The following is a 25708-nucleotide window of genomic DNA, read 5'->3' on the forward strand; positions in this document are numbered from 1 at the left end:
CCAGTCACCAGGCACTATGTGGGACACTTATATACAGCTAGACAAACACTCACACACATAAAATAAAAATTATTAATAACGTATCTTTCTAAAAACCAGAAAGATCTCAAACAGAGCACTATGACCATAGCACAAAAACAGAAGTAGTATGAATTTTTAAATTTTTTCTCTAACAAAGACCATCCTGAAAAAATTTATGATTGTTTCATTAATTGTGATCCCAACCACATCTTTCATTGTTTGGACATATGTTCATATACATCAGCCGGTATATAAATATCCCAGTGTACCACCTATGCACACATTAAACCCACAGACAGAGGCAGAGCGGAGGCAGTGGGTGGGGATCGGGAGTATTAATGGACACAATGTGTCATGCATTGAACGTCCTAGAGGTTGGGTCACAGAGAATTACAGCATGAACTCAAAATAAAGCATGTGTTGCGTGTTAGTATGAAAAGTATATTAATTTTTAAATTGCTATCAATTTTTGGAAAAAAATCACAAAAAATGAATATTTATGAGAAGATAATTACACATCTTCATGTAATATGGAACATGTCTGTGCTAGGAAGCCCATGTATTTGAAATGTAATACTGTCCTCTTCAAGGGGCATCTTGCTGTGATTGTGCTAAAACCTGATGTTAATGTCTAAAATGTGTATCCAGTCACAAGCAGAGAAAAGTCGTTCTAAGTTCCATAAGTATCAACTGAAACAAAAACACATGGCTTTGCTTAATTATACATAATAAATTAATTAGAAAATACTCTCATTAAGACTTTTTAAATCTCCAGCTTTTAACTATGGAAAATGGCAAAATTATAATGATGAGAAGACTGTGTAACTAAATAAACATCTTTCAAGAAGCCTTAGGTAAACAGAGACTGAATCAATAGGACTTTAGACAGTCCAGTGTAGTGGTGCAGACCTTCAGTCTCAGCACTCAGGAGGCAGAGGCAGGTAGATCTCTGTGAACTCGAGGCCAGCCTGGTCTATGTAGCAAGTTCCAGGCCAGCCAGGGATACATAGGGAGACTCCAGCTCAAAAAACAATAATAATAGCAACAATAACAACAACATATCAGGTTAGGGTACTACTAACTTTGCATATAGACATGAGTCACATGACAAAGAAAATGTTATTGCCTTCAAGAGCAATTTTATGCACGTGTAGCTAAATGACACTGCCAGTCATGAATTAGTTCTTAAGTAGAAATGAGCAGGTGGTGGCATTTGGGTATTTCAGCATGTGTGCTTAACTATCGCATTGCTTGTAAATGTTGCCATGATTAACATTTTCTATTCTGTTCCACTTCCTTGCTGCCAAAAAGTGATACTTGGTAAGTGATTAACACCTCACACACATCCTGACACAAATTTACAATCCTAATGATAAGTAGTTATGAGATGGAGAACAAGTGGGTCGTAGAAGGCTAGTGTAAAACCAATCCAGCTTTGAGCTGAACCCTTGCCCTTATGAGGAGGATATCAATGTTAAATTTTTTTTATAAGTTCTTTGCTAAGATTTATGCAGAAAAAAAATCTTTGTGTGTTGCCTCTGAGGCTCATTGTTCAGGTGAGGCTATCTCATTTTATTAAGAATAAACACGTTAACACCCCCCAGGTGGGGCTTGTGCTGAGGATGAGAACTTGCCATTTGATGATGGAGGAAGCTAGGAACTATAGTGACTTTCAAAACTGCCATCTTCTGCTCCCAGTTTGATTTATTGATTGGTGACCCTTAAACATGAAGCAATTTGCTAAGAAACTCCAATTTTAGTTTTTTGGTGACCAGGTTCAATAAGAAAACTGGCAAGGTTAATTAAAATGCATTCTCCATTCATTTGTTTTCCATCTCCTAGATATAGAGCAAAATTGGAAGGTTTTTTCCTTTTGTAAAAAGAAAACAAGAAACATGGGGTCAATTTCAACTTTTCGCAAAGTTATAATGAACATATTTCATCCCGATTGCTGTTTTAAAATGCTAATGTGCCTACCTTCCTAATTACAGAGGACATTTGGATGCAGTGATCATTCCCTTATAAAATTAAGTCATTCACATTAAAGCATAATTAGTTTTAACTACTCTTTTGTTGCCTCCCCCCCATCACAAAGATGCATCCTAGGTAAAAAATCCAACACTCTCAGATTGTTTTCTGAACCTTGGTTGATAAATCTAGAGTGAATGACGTAGTGAATCTGTTATTCTGACCTCCTCCAAGAAGTGATGTGCCACACAGAATCTTGGAATGTAGTGCAGCTCCAGATGCCAGGACGAAGTTTCACTGAATGTTCACAGGGAGTGCTGATATTTTAAAACCTGTAGTGCATCACATCAAACAGGATAAACAAGTCCGCTTTTTGCTGTTAAAGGCAAAAATCCAAAACTAACTTGGATTAATGTTAATTAGCTAACTGTTAATCAACTCTCATAGACTACTGAAACTAATGTCTCCTCTCCATGATATTCTATCTTGTCGATTTCAAAAGTAGAATTATAGTAAAACTAAAACTTCCTCTTGGGTCTCGAAATCTAACTCGGTCGGTAGAGTGCTTGCCTAGCATGCACAAAGCCCCGAGTTGGCTTCTCAGCCCCACATCAACCTAGCACCTAGTGTGGCACATGCATGTGATCCCAGCATTCAGGAGGTCAAGGCAGGAGAATCAGAAGTTCAAGGTCATTCTCAGCAGTGAGTTTGAGGCTATGCTATGGTGCATGAGACCCTATCTCAAAAGGTAAATAAGTAAGTTTCCTCTCACTATGAATGACGCCCCAGTATATCCTCCATCTTCTGAGCGCTAAAATAGTGTTCAATATCTTACGTTTAACCTAAAATAAGACAAATATGTCAAGGAGATGAGATAGGGATCTGGACTCTGGTTTTAGCTGATGTGGGTGCGACATACATGATAAAGACAATGACAAAATGGAATGGAGAGAAAACAGGAAGGCAGACCCAATGCATGTGGCGTACCAAGCCATGGGTGGTTCTGAGGAATGTGGCCACTATTTTCCCTCACAACTATTATGAATGCAGTGAATCTTATAGCATGGTCAACACCACATAGCCTTTCTCGTGGGTCTGCCAAGCAGCAGCACAGGAGTCTTGGCGCTGCATCACTGTGTCTGCACTCAGACACAGGACAAATAAAACAAGATGGGATTTCATTTTGGTGTGTGTCCTTTCAGACCAGCGTATTAAAGAGGACCACCATCATGAGGAGCACACAGAACTTTCAGAATCCTTGATCTTCTCAGAAACCTGACTCAAAGCCCATGGAAAAAATTCCCATCACCAACCAGTTCCCTAGTGCTTAAGTCTCTGTGTGCTCAAGGAATTGTTATTTTATACCGTAGAGTAACTCAGTTGGCATATATAAGCTTTCCCGTGGACCTTGGACTGGAGACAACTCTGACTCTCCTCCTTTCCCTCCATGGATGGTGGGAAGCTTGAGTTTACTTTGCCCTAACGTTTTCACACACATTGTGCTTTGTTTCAGGCCTCCGAGACCTGTAACCAGCATGAATGACACTCTCTTCTCCCACTCTGTTCCCTCCTCAGGAAGTCCTTTCATCACTAGGAGGTAAGTTCCCAATCCTGGCACTAAATAACCATCCCTTTCTGAATAAGCTTGATACTGTGTGAGATAACTATTCTATTGTACAACAAATGCAGAGTATTATTATTATTGGAAACAAGTTTGTAAATACCCATCATTTGTTCTCAATTTCCCTCACATGGACATATGTAGAGGGCTGGGTTGGCTCTTGAGGTTTATGTAACTTCTGCATTATAGCCTTCCCCACAGGAGTAATTAGGGTATGCTTCAATGTTATTACTTATACATATGCAGGGGTATATTATTAAAAGGAGCCTAAAATGACTCATTATTTAAGACTCCAGGGGTAAATGAATACTCTCTGGAGGACCTCCAGAGTCCCTGAGACCAGGGCTGAAGACCAAACCTAGAATACAGTTTCCATGCCAATAATCACATGGATAGTATCAAGAACTTTTCAAAGATGTGGTTATGTGTCTCGTCGTTTTGCACAAAATCCACTCTATGTGTTTAAGGAACAGGAGACCCATGCACTCCTCTGAGCGTTAGTGTTAGGAACACACAGGGCTCAAGAGGTACTCTGGTTCATTTGATGAAAAATCACAGATCAACACCAGTGAGTTATTTGGTGCACACATGGAGAGTCTCACAGGAAAGCAAGAAGAAAGGTAAGGAAAAGGACGAAGTGATTGAGCATAAGACCTGACTGCCTTGCAGAACAATCCCCCTCCTTTTCCCTGAGAGGATGAGTAGGTGCCCACTTCACTCCACAATGTTCTGGCATGTTCTAGAGAAGGTTTATGTGAAAAACACTTATCAATCCTACTTCTAATTTTTTCCCATGCATCCCTGTATATGCCCATCAGCTGGAACCTGAGAGGAAAATGTTCCTCTTAATTATAATAAGCAGAACAAAGAGAATATGTTTCCAATACATAAATTAAATCTAAGTACAAATAGTGAGACAATCATACCACAGAACATGCACAGCATAATAATGAGCTTTAGACATTCAGTAACTTCTTGTGACCACCCTTTTTCATAACCATCAACACATAAAGCCATCCTTCCTAAAGGAAAAATCATAGAGTCAGTAGGAGACACAGAGCTGTGCATCTGTCTAGTGAAGACTCGTTGTGAGGCTTAGAAAGACACTGTGTGTTTTAGAAAGCTCTGCATTCTGCAAACGCCACACCGAGGCAGACCCCATCCTTACTGAAGGTCATTTTATATCATTTCAGCTTGGACGGCGCTCATGGTGGATGCGTCTAGATGGATAACATGACTTCCTGTACCCTAAAATATTCCTAGAATACTTTGAGCTTTTCTGCTTCCTCTATTAACCTAGAATTTGATTGCTTCCCTTTCTTCCCATTTTCAGTCCTTTTGTCTTGTTCCCCGTGAACCACAGAGTTGTATGAAATGTGTGGTTCTCATCACTGCAGAGATTGGACTTCAGTTTTTGTTCTTAGGGTGCTGCTCAATAAAGCTGTGTACACTGAACATCCATCCTCTCTGAGTGGGTCTCACTCTGTCCATGGGAGGTTTCATTGTCTGCACCCCTCAGGTCACTTGAGTTAAGAGCATCCAGGCCCACAGCTAAGCATTCACTCAGAAAGCTGTGTGTGCAAATCAGCTTAACCTTGGGGCATGATCAGGAGCCCCCATTCTGAGTCTTTAGCAATAGCGGCCATTAAGCAGTTGTTAGAAAGCTGATGTTTTTACCCAAGTATGAAAATTCTTAGTCTTCTAGTGGTGGGTCTTCACGGGAAGGCTGGACTGATTTCTCAGCCCTTCCTCTTCTTCCTGGTTATTTTATAACTTTTATACCTTTGTGCTAGTATGAGGTGCAGGTATATAAAAAGTACCAAGCTGGGCCATGTATAATTTACAAGACCCTAGATGGTGATTGCTAAGACTCTTGAATTAGTGATCCTTGAGGAATGGTCCATCACTAAATGAACAAAACAAGAACAAGGGCTCTGGCTAGACCTTAGTGCAGCTAAAGAGCCAAGGGTTTTTTTTTTTTTTTTTTTTTTTTTTTTTTTTTTTGGTTTTTCGAGACAGGGTTTCTCTGTGTAGCTTTGTGCCTTTCCTGGAACTCACTTGGTAGCCCAAGCTGGCCTCGAACTCACAGAGATCCGCCTGGCTCTGCCTCCCGAGTGCTGGGATTAAAGGCGTGAGCCACCACCGCCCGGCTGAGCCAAGGGTTTTTAACAAGCCAAAACTCCTCTGTCCCATTGAGCCAGGGGCATTTTCACGTCAAGGGGAAATGATCTGAATCCCACTGAAGAAGTGATTTTGGAGTCAGTTTCTTGTTGCTGGGGCTTCGTTTCCCCCACTTGATGATGCTGGTGTTGACTGACTTCCGCTTTCTTTACCACAACACACACTAAGGTGGATGCAACTATAGTATACCAAAGGCAGAAGTTAAAGGTTCTCTTCCCTCTATAACGAGAGGCAGACTAATGAAACATGACCTAGAATTTGGTCCCCACATCTTGATAGCCCCTTTGGAGTGCCACAGTTTTAGGAAAACTTACACAGCTGTAGTAGGAAGATTTCCTGTGTCCCAGCCAGCCAGCAGTCAGGACAAATCTCTCCTACTCTCATCACCCAAGTAAACACACAGAAGCTTATATTAATTAAAACTGTTTGGCCATTAGCTCAGGCTTTCCATTGACTAGCTCTTACATTTAAACTCAGTCCATTTCTGTTAATCTATAAGTTGCCACATTTTCCATGGCTTTACCTGTGTGCTATTACATGCTGCTTCCTGGATGGCGGGCTGGCATCTCCTGACTCAGCCTTCCTCTCCCCCAGAATTCTCCTTGTTTGCTTATCCCACCTATACTTCCTGCCTGGCTACTGGACAATCAGCGTTTTATTTATCAACCAGTCAGAGCAACACATATTCACAGCATACAGAAAGACATTCCCCCATCACACAGCTATTTTATTTAAAAAAGCTGTCAGTTGGTACTGTGACTTAGGAGTCTCAGTAATCGGAGAATGATGTTGTAGACTGTGAAGAAGCTGAAATCACTGTAGCAAGATCCTCACTACAAAGACCTGGCGTCACCCCCTCCAGTCCTTTACAAGCCTGACACTTTGATCTTCAGAAGGCGGTAGGACGTGTCTTTAAAGTCCTTTGGCATTCTAGTGATCTACCTCATGCAGACTGGAGCACTGGTTCCACCACCATCTGTTATATCCCCTGTTCTTATACCCTTTTTCCAACTAGATACTCAACTCACTTTTCCATTAGCTAAAAGGAAGATGAAATTCTTAAAGGGACTCACCTGCAGTTCTGGGAAATCTTCAGGCATAGTATCTGTGTGTTGTATGAACAAATCTACACTCAATAATAGTTAGCAACTAAGTCGGAGTGGGTCAAAGAACAAATTCATAGACCATTTCATTCATGGTGTAGTGCTCCAAAAGCTCAACTTTCTCTTTTGGCATCATACCTTCTTTGTAAAATCTTAAGTATCTGCCCAGATCCCTTGCTTAGTGTGTAAACATGGGTTATCTACCTCTTTCCCATGTTGAATAAGCTGCTTTAATCGTGGCTGTCTTCTTCCATAGCTATGATGCCTCTTAAAAGTATGAATGGATAATTTCTTTTACTTTCAATATTAAGTACATGGTTTAAGGGTTTCACAAGCATTTTCATAGCTATAACTTTGAAAGGGATAATATTCACAAAAATAACCACGTTGGCTATTATATATGGCACCTAGCCATATCTTACCCTTCTTTAAATATTAGAAAGTTGCTTATATAAATTATATAGTGTTCTGAATACAATCTAACATACTTTTTTTCATTTTCCATTTTTTATTACTGACACTACATGAAGCCCTACAGTACCTGTGAGGAGGGTACCCACTGTGTTACACCCCAAGCACCTCCCAAATCCTGGTTCTTCCTAGCAGGACAGCCTTTATGTGACATTATTCTTGCCTGACTTGTTGGTCATTTGGTTTCCTGGATTATGTTTTCAGAAAAAAAAAATTTCTTGTGTCTCTTTTAATTCTTCTCAAACACTTCTGCTCACCCAAAGATTCTTTATTTAATGGCCCAGCTTTTAGCCTGACTTAAAAGGGTCAAACTATGTTATAGGTAGTTGTGATTTGGCCATCCAAAGTAGTTAATTAAATTATGCTGGATTCGGCCTTTGCTTCTGAAAGGTTCTCCCATGGCTGATGTTGTCTTAAGAATGGAACTCAAATGCTGTTTGAATCTTAGAAAAAAAACTGGTACCAGATATTGGGGTAAAAGCTGAAAGATCAGAGAAGCAGAGCAAGCCACGGCCACCACCTGTTACCTCACCAACTCCATGAATCCTCTGACTGAAATCCTCTGAGGCTGAAATCCTCAGCTAAACTGCTTTAGTTCCTATTTCCTCAGGCCTTATATATAACCTTTCTCCACCCTGCCATCACTTCCTGGGATTAAAGGCGTGTGTGCTTCCCAGTACTGGGATTAAAGGTGTGTACCCCTACTGCCTGATTCTGTTTCCAGTGTGGCCTTGAACTCACAGAGATCCAGATGGATCTCTGCCTCCCAAGTGATAAAATTAAAGGTGTGTGCCACCATTGCCTGACCTCTATATCTAATCTAGTGGCTGGCTCTGTCCTCTGATCCTCAGGCAAGCTTTATAGGGTACACAATATATCACCACACTCAAGCACCTTCGTTAACAAAACCAGGCAAATTCCTCCATCAATACCTGGCACTGCCTTAACGATTTTCCCAGTGTCTTCACAATTCCTGTGTATGTTGCATGAAATTCTATAAATAAAATAACCACACTCCATAGGTAATCTTTATTTCAGTTCATTTATAAGATAAAATTAACAGTCTTAACAAAGTTCTAATTTCCATATAAGCATGTTGGCACACAATTAAAAAGCTAGAACTAACAATCTTCGAACAAAGTTCTAATATCCATAAATGTGCTAGCACATAATTAAAACCATGGACATCTCACTTCGTTGACCTTTCTTCCCTTACTGGGATGCTTTAGTTAGTGTTTGTACATGTTCTGTACACAGAAGACTTTTCTATAGACTCTCTTAACAAAAATACAGTTGATACAACTTGGTGATGATATTAGGAAACAACACAATGAATATGATCAAGCAAAACTGACCTCAGAACTCTTATTTCTTCTATGATGCCTATTTAAGATGGCTTGGTGTTTATGCCAGCCTGAATTTATGGATAATTAATTTTCTTTTTTAAAGATTTGCTTATTTTGCCGGGCGGTGGTGGCGCACGCCTTTAGTCCCAGCACTCGGGAGGCAGAGCCAGGTGGATCTCTGTGAGTTCGAGGCCAGCCTGGACTACCAAGTGAGTTCCAGGAAAGGCGCAAAGCTACACAGAGAAACCCTGTCTCGAAAAACCAAAAAAAAAAAAAAGATTTGCTTATTTTATTCATGTGTATATGTGTGTGCTGTGTGAATTTATATGCACCACATGATTGCAGATGCCCATGGAGGCAAAATGAGGGCATAAGATCCCCTGAAACTGTAGTTACAGTCTATTGTGGGCTACTGGGTGGGTGTTGGGAATTTAATTCAGGTCGGCTGCATGAGCACTAAAAGCTCTTAACTACTGAACTTTCTGTCTGTCCCCATGGGTAACTAATCTTCCTGCTGAGACACTAACCTATTTTAATGCATAATTTTAATTTGCAAATACCAGAGTTTTATATTTCAATCTGAGCTGTTGTAATGTAGGAAAGTAAAATAGAGTGTTTCAAGAAATTTTCTCCTCACTAAAGTAATTAGAGGACTCTTATTATTGAGTTTGTCAGTTTGAGGACCTTATCACTGTTGAATAAATTAGTGAGAAGCAGGTTTTTACTGTTGAGGATCTCTTGAAGAAGCAGCTGACTTCACAAGCATTCTTCACAGTCTACCAGTTATTTAAGAATTCATAGAAACTAGATTTGTGCTTTTTAAAATCTACAATGGTTAAAATACTGTTTTTCTTTTAGCCACTGTGATATTAAATATTCTACATTCCATGAGATCAAATACAATCCTTTGATACTATGTTCAAAAAGAGAAACAAATATCCTTAATCAGTGTTTAAAAGAGTATTCCAAGATAAGTAGAGTTGTTTTAAAACACAAATTTCAGGTTTCAGCAAAATCCGACAAGTATTTGTATAGAATTTTACCCTAAGACACCCCAAAAAATTCTTCCATTAAAGCAAAAATCATGACATCAGTTGTCAGCCTTCAAAACTAACAATTGCATTTTAACTATATGTGAAATATTTTCAAAGTGTTTGATCTTCCAAAACCCATTAATTGTCTCTACTGGGTCTTTGTTTTAAATCTTCCATTCAACATCAGAAGATGTGCCTGAATAATTGAATAGTAGTCCTTGGTTTAAGGAGTTACTGTTATAATTTCTGATATTCAAAGAGCAAGGAGGTGTTAGAGGCAGTGAAGTCATTTTTTGTGGAGGAGGAGTAGTTGAAATTTCTCACAGTATAGTGAATGGTCTGTGGACATCTGAGATCTGTAACAAATGTATCTGCCCTCACCTAGAGAAAATGGTTAGGAAAACACTGAGAAGAAGGAAGAAAACTGTGATTGTTGGATAAGGAATGTATGTTGAGTTGCTTTAGGGGACAAGATTTAGAGGGCTGTTTTGGTGGGATAATGGAACATTACAGTAAACACCAACTATAATGAGTTAAAGTGGTTATTGGCATGGTAGGAAGTTCCTTAGAGCTCAGGGGATAAAAATCAATATCCTGAAAAACATCATTAAGACCATAGGAAAATCAGGTCCTCTAGAACATTAATCTAATGTATCAGTTTTAAAGTCATAGCAATCTGTTGTAGGCATTGTGACAATCATTAATAATAACATATTCAATGTTTCAAAGTTGCTGGAAGGGTAGATTTTAAATATTACAAGTATACAAAATAAATATGTGAAATGTGGCTAATTTGAAACAGGCTTTCTTTGGGGCCACCAACCAGCTCCCAAATCATGACATGGAGACCTATTATGAATGCTCGGCCTTAGCTTAGGCTCATTTCTTGCTAGCTCTTATAACTTAACTGAATCTGTTTCTCTTCATCTACATTTTGCCTCGGGGCTTTTTACCTCTCTTTCTTTCTGTGTGTCCTACTCCTCTGCTTGCCCTGTGGCTGACTGGCTGTCCCTGGGCATCACCCTTTTCTTCTCCCTTGTTCTCTTCTCTCCTCCTACTTGTTCTCTCTGCTCGCCAGCACCTCCTATCCCTCCTCTGCCTAGCTATTGGACACTCAGCTTTCTATTAGACCAATCAGGTACCTTAGGCAGGCAAGGTGAAACAAATGCTACATATCTTTACATAATTAAACAAATGCAGCACAAACAAATGTAACACATCTTTACATCTTTAAAAAAGGCAGTATGAACAAATGTAACACACCTTCACATAGATAAAGTAATATTCTGCAGCATAAACAAATGCAGCACATCTTTGCCTGGTGAAAATAATATTCCACAACACTAATTAGCTTGATTGAATCAGTCTACAATGTACACATACAACAAAATATCACTTTCTCTGATTTATTTTTAAAGCCAATTTCATGTATGTGTGGTTGTGCTTTTTAAACACAGCAACACTTAAGGGAATAGATGTTTTCCTGATAAGCTGATTAAAAGTATCATAACTTCAACAAACATGATTATCTGCTAGGCTCTTAATGAATAAAATTTGGTTTAAATATACCAGAGACTTTGACTATTTAAGAAATCTTTAATTCATACTATTATAAACCATATAATTCTATCCTAATTGTAATGTACATAATTATGATGTGATATTCATCACACAGGTCAGAGAGACTGGGAACGAGATGCAGAGTCAGCAAGGAAAAAAACACAGACTTCTTTTCTGAGGGATAAAAGTTTCTCTTCTATTTTATTCTTCTTTCTGTTGCTTGTTCTACTCTGTTCTTTTTCCATTCTGTTCTTCTATCCTGATATTTCTCTTCTTTCTCTTTCCCGATGACTTCCTTCTGCATCTTTCCTGGTGTTTTCCTCTAACTTCTTTATTTTTTTTCCCTTACAGCTTATATACCACAGCAAAATCTTTCAAGCAGTATAAAAATTACAATGTGGTTACATTCTATTTTTCAAGTGAATAATTACAATGCTTGCAAGTAATAAACAACACGTTTTCCATATCCCTTACATAATTAAACATTTTATATGTTACAGGTGAAAAACAAATTATCCCAAAAACCCACGTACATTCATACACAAGCAACTTGTTATAGATTACAGAGTGTAAGCAAGCAATGTATTTTTCTCAGTCAGTCCTTTTATTAGCAGGCTGCATTTTTTTTTTTTTTTTTTGGTTAGAAAGGAAGAATCAATTATTTTATTATTTATCTTAAATGGTAATCTTTTAAGGAATCTTAAAAGAATCACAAATCTAACCTTTTATATATGAAAAACAATTAGTCAACTCTACTTTAAATCCTCAAAGTACATACCCATTCATCAACAGTTTTTTATGTCAAGAAGCTGAAGGCAGAAATGGGTACAAGGAATTAATCATCATCTTTGATCAGCAACTCATCCTAGCAAGAAAGGTACGTCAGCCAGCAATAGCCAGGCTGCCATTGTTTTATTCCCTGGCCTCAAATGAATCCCTCACTCAACTATTCAAAGTGTACCTTTCTAAACTTTGAATTGTCCTTCAAGATTTTCTACTTCAAAGCCAATAACAAAAACATCTTAACCTAGCCTTCCTAACAATCTACATGTCTAAATTCTTCCTAAGTGTGATGGTTGAATCATTGATCTGCTCCAGCAGCAATGCTTGGAAAAAGTCAATCACTATTATTGTAAGTACTGGTAGCACTGCCCAGTGAAGGGCTAGAAACCCCCTCAGAGTTTTCACACAACCCATAGATTATGAGAGATATGGTGACCATGGAAGCAACAATCAGAGCTATGCTCAATAACAGCATGAGGTCCTCAGGACACGTAGTCTTCAGGCCTTTGCCTCTCGAAGGCTCACTCAGGCATGGTTTTGCCAAACACCCAGCCATGTATGAGTTCTAATGCTGCCTGTTGATGTTTTCACATGGCCCACAACAAATTTCTATGTTTTTAGGATTTTAGTCTGAAAGAGTATGGTACATTGTGATACAGCCTTACTGTATATTTTGCATGGTTTTAATTATTTTGTAATATCTTGTATGTGATATATGCCTATGAGATATATGTGGTATATATACATGATATAGATATGATATAGATAGAACTTCCTGGAAATTTGTTACATCTCGTAGGTTAGATCTCAATTGTTAAATATTTGTATCTAGAACAGTCAGGTGAATAGGGAAATGGATCTATAGTTAAGAGCATTGGCTACTCTTGCAGGACTGGATTTTGGTTCCAAGTGTCTGTACGGTGGCTCATGACCACCTGTAACTCCAGTCCCTGGGGATCTCACACCCTCTTCCAGCCTTGAGGCCAATGCATGAATGTGGCGCATAGAATTCATACATGCAGGCAAAATACTATACCCACAAAACAAAAATGAATCTTGTAAACACAGAGTTTAATTTTGTATTTTCCACAAACATGAGGACTAAGTTTTAAGTACACTGACGTATAGGCTACCTTGCAAAGGTTGACCTTTAGTAAAAACCATAGTGAAACCTTAAGACCTCCTGTTTAAATTACTAACAAAAATTTCCCTCTTAATAAATGGAAAATGTGAAAAATTACTTTAATCTGTGCACTAGATAGCTATTAATAATCACAGAAGAAACATCAGCATTATTAAAATTGCTCCAAATTGTATTCCTTTTTATCTGAAACTTTCCTTTGTAGCTTCATAGCCAAGACCAGGTAACTTTCATCGTTGAGAACAGTAAAACATATCTGGTATGGCATCATCTTTCTGTAATGCTCACGTCTGGATTCTAAAGATGACTGAATAATTTATGAAAAACCAAAAAAACCCTTTTTTCTAAGATTTATTTTATTTTTAACTATATATATTAGTGTGTGTCATGTGTGAACATCTCCGCATGTGTTCTGGTGCTCAGAGAAGCCAGAGGACAGATCCCCCCAGAGCTAGAGTCATAGACAGCTGTGAGCCACCTGATGTGAGTGTTGGAAACAAAACCTGGATCCTTTAAAGGAGCTGGACATGCTTTTAACAGCTGAGCTATTTCTGCAGTCTGGAAGCAAATCTATTAAGAGGCATCTAAATGCTGGCAGGGCTTTATGAACTATTGGACTGTTTCCATCATACCCTGGAATAAATGTTTAGATGGGTTCTAATGATGTCTAGCCACATGCAATATAAGTGTTCCTTGTCAAGTAAATAACAGAGGTCAAGTCTGAGGTCATGGTAGCTATTATGGCTCTCAAATAGGTCTCTTCTCTTAGATAAACTCTATGGAAATCTGGAGACATCTTGAGCATTTCAAAATCCTAAGCCGTCTGTCCACACGGAGTGTAGATCTAGACTAGGGAGTTTCTGACCGATTTCTAGTCTGGATGTGTCGCTGTGTTTACCCTCTTCTTGGCTTTCCCATCTTATTAACTAGCTCTCCTCCCAAGGACAGTGAAGTAGAACAGAACAAAATGCTGGCTAGGGCTGCTCCAACCTTTCTGAAGGGCAAAGGGTAAGTTGAAGCCAGAGTGTGCTGGGATCCTCAATTAACTCAACTAAAGAGGGCATTGCTGTAAATGGTTGCGTGTGAAAGACCGTTTGACCTAGAATAGCAGCTGTCTTATAACTCACTAACAGCACCAAGTCATTATTCCAAGTGAACACACTTGTGTTATTACTTTCTCTGCTTCCTTTTTCCTTTATTCTAATTTTATAAGACTAACCCAATTTCCCAAAAGATATTTAATCTTTGTTGTGACATGTTTCGATGTGTTTTCCATGCAGACAAGTTCCTTGGTCTTTGTGGTCAAAGAATGCAAATCTGTTTTCTAAAGAGTTACTTAATGTTTTGAAAGTTAGTAGTACCAAGTTCTGGATCCCCTTGCCTGAGTTTTGCTTGTGTTTTTCGTAGAACATCACATATAGTCTCCCTTTACTGGCTTGGTTTTCTGAGTGCTTTTCCTACCACAAACTCACTCCTCCTGTGTCTGCTTGTTTCTATCCACCTCTCTTAATTCTTCTTTCCTCCTACCCTGTTTTAGGATACAGTACAGCCTGAATGTGGCAGACAGGCTAGCTGATGAACATGTTCTCATTGGGTTATATGTCAACATGCTCCGGAGCAGCCCATCATGGTTAGTGCATCATGGTTAGGCTTGACTGCTAGCCTGTCCTTACAGAGGGGAACAGCCTGGGTTACTAACAAGCAGTGTTAGCAAGGAGCTAGGGTCCTGCAAGCCAAAGGTAAACGAGGAACTTTTCACCTACTTCAATTAACCAAGTCTTTTGTGATGTTGTTCTGGATACGTCCCACCACTGCATCACAGAGTTCTCATCCTTGCTTTGTCTCGGCTAAAGTGAAAACTGTTGTGAACAGGACCAATGATAACTATTACCATCTAGTAATCACAGGAGTCAGAGGCCCACCAGAAGGTTCTACTGCAAAGTGTCACATTACTACAAGATGGAGGTGATTCTTACTTCAAGGGTGTGAAGCTGATCTGAGAAACAATTCATTTCAGATAGAAGCAAATCCTCATAAAAGTTATGTGATTATAAAACAGAAATCATTTAACAATGATAGCATGGGAGAAATTGTCTTCCAAGAGTTCTGGCACTGACAAATATATCAGAGTAGCCATCCTGGTAAAGCCTGCTTCCAAGTTACAGAAAATGTAAAGTCTGTCTTAGAGAGATCCAATATTTTCACAGCTCTAGTATTAAGATAAAAGCATTGGCAAAGCTTTATTCTCTTTTAATTGTGATACAGGAGATTGATTAAAGTTATTTCCCTTAAATAATAAATATTCATTTGAAATTTGAATAAAAGTAAAAGTAGACTATATTCTTATTGTGTATATGTTCTAATTTGTTTTAGACTACTGTCACACAAACATATTTAGCCAACGAATTCTTTACAAACATCTTAAAAACTCCGATTGTGTCTGACTTGAGGACCTGTGGGGTTTGTGATGTTATAATTATTTGTTTTTTTTGTTTTTTGTTTTTTTTTTTTTGGTTTTTCGAGACAGGGTTTCTCTGTGTAGCTTTGCACCTTTCCTGGAACTCACTTGGTAGCCCAGGCTGGCCTCGAACTCACAGAGATCCGCCTGGCTCTGCCTCCCGAGTGCTGGGATTAAAGGCATACGCCACCACCGCCCGGCGATGTTATAATTATTAAGAGACGTTTTGGGTTCAGTTCCCAGAATAACAGCTCCTTTGCCTTTTCTTTATTGCAAGGTATCTGTCTTAGTGGCTCTCTTTTCCAAATGCCTAGCTGAAACAGTAATTTATTTTAGCTCACAGTTTCAGAGAATGTAGTCCATGCTCACTTGGCATGGTGTCTCTGATCCCACTGTGAGACAAAATAGCATGGTGGCAAGAGTTGTCACAAAATAGCACGGTGACAAGAGCATGTGGTCAAGAGTTGCTTCATGGCATATAGCATGTAGACAAATAGGAATACAGGAAGGTAAAGCTCCTGTGGACCTTCTCCTGGTGGCCTACTTCCTCCAGCTAGGCACCACCTCCCACCTTTCATCACTTCCCAACAATGACATCTTATGAATCCATCAAAGGATTAATCCATTAATTGTTTCAACATGTCTAGAATTTAGTTGTCTCTGGAAGTATCCTAACAGGTACATCCAGGTGTCCTTCTCCGCTCCCCTGGGCATTTCTTAGTGCAGTCAATTTGATAGTCAAAGTTAACCATCTTATGAGGGGAACCAGATGGAAAGGAGGGGTCATTAGGAGTCGGGGAGGGTGACAATAGACAGTGGAGAGTGAACGTGACCACAACACATTGCATGATATGGTCAAATTTTTTAAATAATTTTTTAAAGGAATCCCCATAGCATCTCTCAATCACACAGCAGATCTGTGCTGTGGCTCTCACCGCTCTGTTGCTGGACTTTGTTTCTAGAACGTTCTCCTCCCATGATGGTTTGCAGGCTTCATTCCTATCACTGTTTCTGACTCCTTAGGCTGTTTTTGCAGGATTGGTGCATGAGAGAGTTTTATAACTGATGAACTAGTGAACAGTATTTGTCTCAATACAAAATGAACATATTATTTTGCATTACTCACATGTGGTTTAATTTCATCCTATGGTCTATTCCTTGAAGATATAAAACTTCACTCTCCACCATGCTCAGATTTGCTGAGCTGATAAATTCAGCAATGTCTGCTTTCTCCTAACTCAGCCTCTCAAAGCTGTGTATTACTTTAACCCTATTTACAACAAATGTAGAATCCAGTGTTCCACAGTGACTGAAAAACTGAAGCTTAATAGTGAATTACTTTTTAAAAAATCGTATTAGTCATCTTCACATACTGTCAGTATGGAGCCAATGAGAAGACATCAATGGTGATTTCACCCTGTCCCCACCTGAATAATTCTACACACGTCCCAACCACTTCAACCTCATTCCTTTGGCCTTTCCTTGATGAAGGTTGCAACAAAAAACTCTCCAAAGAGAAAAGCTCAGAGTTTGTCACTTCCCATCATTTTTCCCTCCTCAAGCGATTAATCATATTGACTCCATGGTCACTTTAGACCATAAGGCTATCCAGCAAAGACACCTTACATCTGCTTGGAAAAAGCCAGGAGGGGTTTGCACCGTGATACAAAACAGGCTTTAAGACTGACGGGTGAGGCGGACTCCGTGGGAGCTGCTGCCTCCATGTTACTTACAGTTTGTGTCCTTATGAAGTTCCAACAGCTTCAGATTTCTCGTGGCTTCCTCCCTTCCCTATGTGTTCAGTCGGAAGTTAGTGTCCTGAGATGCTAGCACCTGTCATGACAATAGAGGTGAGACCATGATCTCTCGCCAGGGTAGCCAGAACCTGTGCCATCAGTTATGGTGAGAAAGAACGATGCATAGTAACAAGCTTTAAGTACATGACTTCTGCTGATCCTGAGAGCAGCCCACAGAGTAAATAGACTCGTTCCCATTAGTAAAGAAGATATCATTTTAGGGAGTTTAACCCCGCCCCCCATCTCACAGCTGCTAGGTAAAGCAAACAGAGATTTTAAACATTGTCCATCCCAGTCCATAACCACTATCCTGTATCCCTTCTTACAAAACCTTTGTCAATGTGTTTTCTCCAGACAGCTTCCATGGATAGCACCTCCATCTAGCTGACAGCCTCTATGTGTCTACTTACCAAATCTGCTTTTCTTAGTATATTATTTGTATTTCCTTTTAGCACATATTTTGCTCACATTACCAATAAGCATAGTAGCCACTAACTTGTTACCCTTTATGAATTAGTACCATAGTTTTTATTTTTATTTTATTTAATTTTAATTTTAAGATTTAACTAGGCAAGAATTTTCTCTTTGATCTCTTTTGTGGACAAGGCAGCCAGAATATCAGTAAGTCTTAAATTTATAAAATGTTTCAAAAATTACAGATCTGTTTGCCACACTGCACTATTTAACTTGCTTCTTTAGAAGGCTAATTTCCATTTTACTGACAAGAAAATGTGGGCTTCGCCCCTTGCTCATCTCTGCAAGGAGTGAGCTCACCAGGGCAATACAGGAGAGCTCATCCTGGTGGTAAAGACTAGAGCTGGAGGGCTGACCAACCCTGCAACCACTCAGGCCCAGAACCAGGGTTGTGAGTTGGCCCACCACAACATCCACCTCATCTGTGAACTGCTAGAGCATGTGAAGAGACCGGTCCTGCAGACCCAAAACTGCAGGATCTCCACAACACAGGGCAACAGCAGGATAACCCAGAGGAGTTCCAGTGAGGGTTCAGCATCGATAGTGTAGCAGAAACCAGAGGCCTCGAACCAGATCAATGACTCTTTGTAAGGAGCACTTGCAAGTAAAGAAAAATGGACAGTAGAGTTTACTGTGTGACTCACTGTTAGACTACAGCTTCCATGATGAGACTGATTTTTCCTTTTTTTTTTCTTTTTTCTCTTAACTTTTATTTTAGTTTATTTGGTGAGGGGGGATGTTTCAAGGGCAGAGGGTGGATACAAAGGGAAGGGGAAATGATTGGGATTGAGGTGCATGATGTGAAAGACACAAAGAATAAATAAAAAGAAAGTAAGAAAATATAAGCTTAATGCAAGATGTGAGGAGTGGTCCAAGGCTGAATGCTGGTGAGGGCTTGCACACAGGCCTTCTCACTCAGAAGCCCATCCTCTTTCCACCCTTACTAAGTGTGAGATACCCTATATTAATTACTTAACACTATGGAAAACTGGCTCATTCATAAATACTCTGCTTCCAAGTTAAAGAAACACTTAAGTTGAACAAGTAAACGGCAGCTCAATGAAAATGCATGATTGTAGATGAATTTTTCTTTGGGTCACCAGCTCACCAAAAGAATGACATGAAGACATATTTTTAATTATAAAAGCTCAGCCTATAGCTTAGGCTTGTCCCATTAGGTCTTATAACTTAACTCATTTCTATTCATCTACAAATAACATATGACTCGTGGCATTTACCTCTCCTCCTGCATGTCTTGCTCCCTCTGCCTCCGGCTGGAGACTCCACCTTTCTTCTTCTCCAAGACCTCTCTGTCCCCAGAAGTCTCACCTAACCTCTTCCTGCCTAGCTATTGGCCATTCAGTTCTTTATTAAGCCAACCACAATGACACATCTTCACACAGTGTAAAGGAATATTCCACAACACATGATGACTTCCTGCTTGTTTTTAACAGTGTGTGATTTGTAAGGGCCTTCTCCAATGAGGGAGATGGAGTCTCACAAAGAAACACACTCAGACCTTGTACTCTCTTCCCTCTCTAAAGCTTACCAACTACCTGGACACACCAGTGATTTGTGGAAAATATCTCTGGCAGGCAGAACAAAAGATGAAAAAAATCCAGAACTTCTGCCTCTAACCACAATTGCATCCTATACACATACTGTTCAGACAGTCTAGCACTTTGTTCAAAACTCTGTGAGGAAAGAAGGGGAAATAGCTAAAGGCTGTCAACTGTAATTTGCTGTCACAATCAGTTGCTATCTCTTGATTAGACTCCTGATCTCCTATAACAAAGTTAAAACTGGTCTGTTCTTATTCTTGAGTACAAGAAATTTTACATTATATTACAAGAAGATTTATTGCTAAATGGATTTGTAATACAACTAGTTTTAACTTGTCCCCCAGGACTGGGTATGTAGCTCAGTTGGTAGAGTGCTTGCCTAGCATGCACACATCCCTGGGCTTGATCTCCAGCACTACATAAATTAGACATAGGGGCACAGGCTTGTAATCCTAACACCCCTGGAAGTGGAAACAGAAGGATCAGAGGTTCAAGGCCATACTTAGCCAATCAATGAGTTTGAGGCCAGCCTGGGCTATAATGAGACCTTGTCTTGAGAAAAATAAAACAATAAAATAAAAAAATCCCACAATATTTTATATTGCGGGAACCTCTTCTTGAAGGGCACCAGTCATGTTGAATTAGCATCTATGGCTTATGATTTCATGTAACCTTAAATATTGTTTTAAAGGCTTTATCTATAAAGATAACCATAGTCTTAAATTAGTGGGGTATTGGGCAATAATAAATAAATTCAGAAGAAGATGCATTCACTCCATAACATAATCCAACCTAAAATCCACTTACCCTATGTGTCTCTATTTTTAATGTGTAGGCTAAAAGTTGATTGAATGTATAATTTTTCTTATACCTTATCAGGTTAAAGGTTAAGACCTTATTAAGGTCTTAATAAAGGAGTTTGAATACATTCTTAAGAGAAATCACTTTAACAAGTTTCTATTGTTATGATCTAATAATACTGTTTCATGAGTTCCTGCCTTTTTCTTACAAACCACTGATTCAAGAGTCTCAATTATAAACTTCAAAACTCAGCTCTTTCCCTCCTCAATTTCAGGTCCTTAAAAACACCACTCAAGCTCTAAGATTACTTCATTCTTTTCCATATGCTCACTGTCTTCCAATTTCTTAGACAGTACTATCTATCTATAATATTTTGTTCTCATCTACCTGTAAAATACATAATATAATCTGATTTTAAAACAAAATGAAAAAACAACAAAAAACCTTCCAACCTGGTGAGATAGTTCAGCAGGTAAAAGTACTTGCCACCAGGCTTGATGACCTGAGTTTGATCCCAGGTACCTGTTGCTGGTTGTTTTGCTCTTTTGGGGGGCCTGGCAACCAGCTCTCAAATAAATCACACACAGAGGCTTATTCTTAATTATAAATGCCTGGCCTTAGCTTGGCTTGTTGCTTGTCGGCTTTTCTTAACTTAACCTGTCTGTCTTGCCTCTGGGCTTTTACCTTTCTCAATTTCTGTATACCATTCTTTCTTACTCCATTGCTGGTTGTGTAGCTGGGTGGCTGGTCCCAGATGTCCTCCTCCTCTTGCTCCTAGATCTCTCTTCTCCCAGATTTCTTCTATTAGTTCTTTCAGCCTTCCAGCCCCACCTATCCTTTCTCCTGCCTCACTATTGGCTGTTCAGCTCTTTATTAGACCATCAGGTGTTTTAGACAGGCAAAGTAACACAGTTTCACAGAGTTAAACAAATGCAACATAAACAAAAGTAACACACCTTAAAAGAATATTCCCCAACATTTCCCCCTTTTATTCTAAACAAAAATGAAAGGCTTAAACTTTAACATAGTAAGTCTGTGTACAATAATAACAATTATCAACTAAAGATTATAGTCACAATGTACTGAATTCCAATTCATTTGTGTCTGTTGCATTTAAAGAAAATACTCCATAGTCTATCCTATCTTAGTAAATCCAATATTTTATACCTGATTTACTTTCTATCATATCTAAGGAAAACTGCAACTATAACTATCTAGTCTTCAACTCCATCAAAGGCCCCAGAAGGATATAATATTATTTAAGTAAACAAAAAGTGTATTGCAAACAATTTCCAGAAACTCTAGAAATGACAGAGACATCTGACTGCCTAGACAGTCACCCAAAGTTCCTCTGCAACATTGGGGCATCCATCTTCAGTCTACAGGCCCACAGTATCTGGAAGACTTATCAATGAAGCAGGAAATTTGAAAGACTGTCCCACCTATATTGGCAAAGTTTGTCAGTCACTTTCCTCTGTATCTTGAAAAATATCTGACAGTTTCCTCTGTGAAGCAGAAACCCTGAAGGGCCATACTGCCTTGTTTTGGTGAAGTTCAGTGGTCCTGTATGTCCAGTTTATACAACATACTGTCAAGTAAAAGGAGCTTCTTGCCCAAATGGCTAGCCTTGCCACATTGAAAGCAAACTCCATAAGGAGTTTCTTCAATTCCCATCATCTCTGAAGTAAATTGGTGCTACCAGGAACAGATGTGTCTCATTGTCATGAAAAACCTTAAGTTAACAAAACATTTTAAATTACATATTCTCTAGGTCTTTGAAAGGTTTGGAGACCATATATCTATCTAAAATATATCTCTATATGATCTGCAAAGCATACCTAACATATCTACAATTTTGATTATTATAAATGACTAATCACTAACCTTTGTTCCTGATTATCCTATATAGTTTATAATAATAGCTTTCAAAAACTAGAACTTCACCCTACATTTCCAAATGAATTGCATAGGCACAATACCTCAAACAAAAATAGAAATATACATACAATGTGTTGTAACAAAAATTACATTAAATTTTTGTCAATATACAAAAATCCTTTAAATAAGAGTAAAAACATGTATATAGTGTAACAAAAATAACTTTAAATTTGTATCAATATTCTGTATTCCCCTAAATGATAACAAACATCCATAACCCATCAAATAACCAAAAACCACCCATACCCTCCAACTCTTGGGAATGTGGGTGTAGTTTTCTCTAAACTACTTCCTGCTGGCTGTGGGCAAGCACATCTTTAGGGTTCCCAGAAAAAAAATTGAGATAATGGCCAAGTCCTGGAAAGACCAGCAATAACTTTTGCTGATAGAGATCACCTGTCAAGATTCAGGAGATCTTCCCTGATCAAACTTGATCCATACTATTCCTGAAGGAATCCACAGCCCCTCTTCTCCCATGGGAACAAAACTCGAAAGCATTTTTGATTTCCATTTGACAAATATATTTTTTTACTTCTTTTTTAAAGTTAAGATAACCCTAAAGTATCTAGGTTAGTTCAATTTTGCAGTCCTGTTCACAATCCCATGTCTCCCAGCAGCTGTCTCTTGCCCATCAGCCATCAAAAAAATTTAAAATCAACACAATAATATACAGGTTCGAGACTCCCTGAGTATTTCACAGTTCTATGTGGCTTATTCTTTTTTATTTTATTTTATTTCTCTCTTTAAAGATTTTATTATTTTTAAACTATTTATTTCTTTCTATGACTGTCCATACCCTTTTCCTTTCTTTCTTAAACCTACACACATTGTAAAACACACTGGAACCTGTTTAGAGGTTTTTTTCCATCTGGACCTCTTTTACTATGTATCTTTTAGCCTTTTTAACCACATGAACAAACTTCATGTGCCTCTGCCCATGGCTTTGGTGGCTGGCTCCTCCTGCTTCTCACGTCTTGAAAGTCAAGCCTAAAGCTTGCTGCCTGGTTGGAGGTTTGACCAGGAACTGTGTTCAACCTCCCTAGAGCTCTAGAATGCCAGTTCTTGCACTGTGGCAGCATTTTTACTTAGTTTTTTTTGTTGTTGTTCTTACTTAACATACTAGCTTCTCAAGGGCTTGCCAGCAGGCAGAAACTCTTAAAGGAGCCACATCCTCTTTTTTTGTTGTTGTTCCTGGTTTTGTTTTGTTTTGTTTTGTTTTGTTTTTTTCAGCTTTCTTCAGCCCTACATGGAAATTCAGGCCCACATTGTTACGCCAAAATGTTGTTGGTTGTTTTGCTCTTTAGGTTGTTGGCCTACCACCCAGCTCCCAAATGAATCACACATTTATCCTTAATTATAAATGCCTGCCCTTAGCTTGGCTTGTTTCTTTCCCACTTTTCTTAACCTAAATTATCCCCATCTGTCTTTTGTCTCTGGGCTTTTACCTTTCTCTATTTCTGTATACCATTCTTTCTTACTCCAGGTCTGGCTGTATAGCTGGGTGGCTGACCCCTGATGTCCTCCTCATTCTCTGGCTCCTAGATCTCTCCTCTCCCAGATTTCTCCTTCTATTAATTCTTTCTGCCTGCCAGCCCTGCCTATCCTTTCTCCTGCCTCACTATTGGCTGTTCAGTTCTTTTTTTTTTTTGTTTGTTTTTTTTTTTTTGGTTTTTCGAGACAGGGTTTCCCTGTGTAGCTTTGCGCCTTTTCCTGGCATGTTCAGTTCTTTATTAGACCTTGAAGTGTTTTAGACAGGCACAGTAATACAGCTTCACAGAGTTAAACAAATGCAACATAAATAAAAGTAACACATGTTAAAATAATATTTCCCAAGAAGTACCCATATGGTGGAAGGAGAGAACTGACTTCCACAAATTGTCTTGTGATCTCCACATGTGTGTGCTACAACATGCATATGAGCACGTGTGCATACACACACACACACACACACATTATTTTAATCTCCTACTTATGAGTTATAATACCTTCTTGGGTGAGCCTCCCATTAGCTGCTTACATTTTAATAGAAGAATAACACATCAGACTTGATAACCTTAAAATCTATCTGTAGCGTCTTTATCCAAACAAATAGAAAAGAAAAGCCTATTCAGAGGGAGCATGAAAGTATTTCTTCTATGAATTACATCATGTTTTTCACTAACAACCCCACTCTGGAAGTCAAATCAGGCCCACCCACCCCCAAAAGAAACAAAGAAACGGAACAAACCTGAGTTTTCAGAAATCTTTGCAAAACCTCAATTTAGTAAGTCCTGACTGGGTGTCACCTGAGATCCAAGGAATGCCATCTGAAATCCCTTGTAAAGGTCACTGACCATGCCTTTAAGGTTGAAATCAAAGAGATTTCAAGATAATGGCTCTCTCCACTCCAAATTGCAGCCAACAGAGCTACCCCTTTCAGTATACCATCATCTTGTAGGTTACAGGTTGTAGAGTCTTCAAATGAATAATTGGCACTAGAGAAGGTACTCGAGTTGGCATGTATTTTATGATCTACAGGTTATTGGTCATTGATTTTCAACTGTATGTAACCGAAGTCTTGAAATAATGGAATTTATCATAGGAGTGTCCCATTCACCAGTGTGTGATTTAAACATCCTGAAAGGCTCACGCAGGCTCATAAATCATCTGTATGCAGAACTGAGCAATATATCACCCCAGTGCTCATTCACACCATGTTGGGGGAAGAAAGGCCTGGGATATGAGTTATCACTTATGAGACAGAATCTCATATCTTTATGGCTTACATTGCCAGGAGGCTTTTTTGTATAACCTTCATACTTTATTTGCTTGCAGGTCATTCATAATAAAAAAATACTTTTATCATGAAGTTTTTTTTTTGTCAAGGTTTTTTTATTACATATTTATCAAAACATTCACAAGTGTTCATGACAAAATCACTTTCTAGCACTGAGATGGATGATCATCTTGAGCTCAGAACACTGGGTACTTTAACCCGCATAAACTATGTTGAATTAGGCAGCTGTTCTCTAACATACCAGCCAGAAATGATAGACAGGTTAAAATCAAACCGAGTGGTCTCTTTGTAGGTCAGGCATTTGTCTAAAGCAAAGACAATGTAACTTTCCCTTTCTCTTGAAGTTATAATAAGAAACATGGCCATCTTAAGCCCTACATAATGCAGACATTATTTTATAATGATACAATCTACTTTCAAGTGTCAGCTTCCCAGAAGTAACTCTAGCTTACTCTGTTAAAATTTATGTTCAGTCAACTTCGGGATTGATATTCTGCATTCTAGAATTCTTGTATCAGAAAAATGTCTGTAAAATATCAAACAGTTATGTGAATATCAGTCAAACATTCACAAAATGGTATATTTTATATGGTTTAGATATGGTCATTATTTTTGGTATGCAGATGTTTTGTTTAAATTGTTAGATCTTCTAGATTGTTCTGCTCAGGAATCTT

The 25708-nt window shown here is 38.8% G+C and overlaps 1 protein-coding gene across 1 annotated transcript in view; it reads left to right on the forward strand.

Annotated features, from left to right (window-relative positions):
• Window positions 1-25708, forward strand: part of Dtna (dystrobrevin alpha) — a 171084-nt gene that overhangs the window by 103185 nt on the left and 42191 nt on the right. Inside the window, 1 exon segment of the mRNA XM_052741642.1 lies at window positions 3503-3586. Coding sequence (XP_052597602.1) covers window positions 3503-3586 — 84 coding nt within the window.

The sequence above is a fragment of the Peromyscus californicus genome, unplaced genomic scaffold, assembly GCF_007827085.1.
Source record: "Peromyscus californicus insignis strain IS unplaced genomic scaffold, ASM782708v3 Scaffold_17__1_contigs__length_78620276, whole genome shotgun sequence".
Lineage (NCBI taxonomy): Eukaryota > Metazoa > Chordata > Mammalia > Rodentia > Cricetidae > Peromyscus > Peromyscus californicus.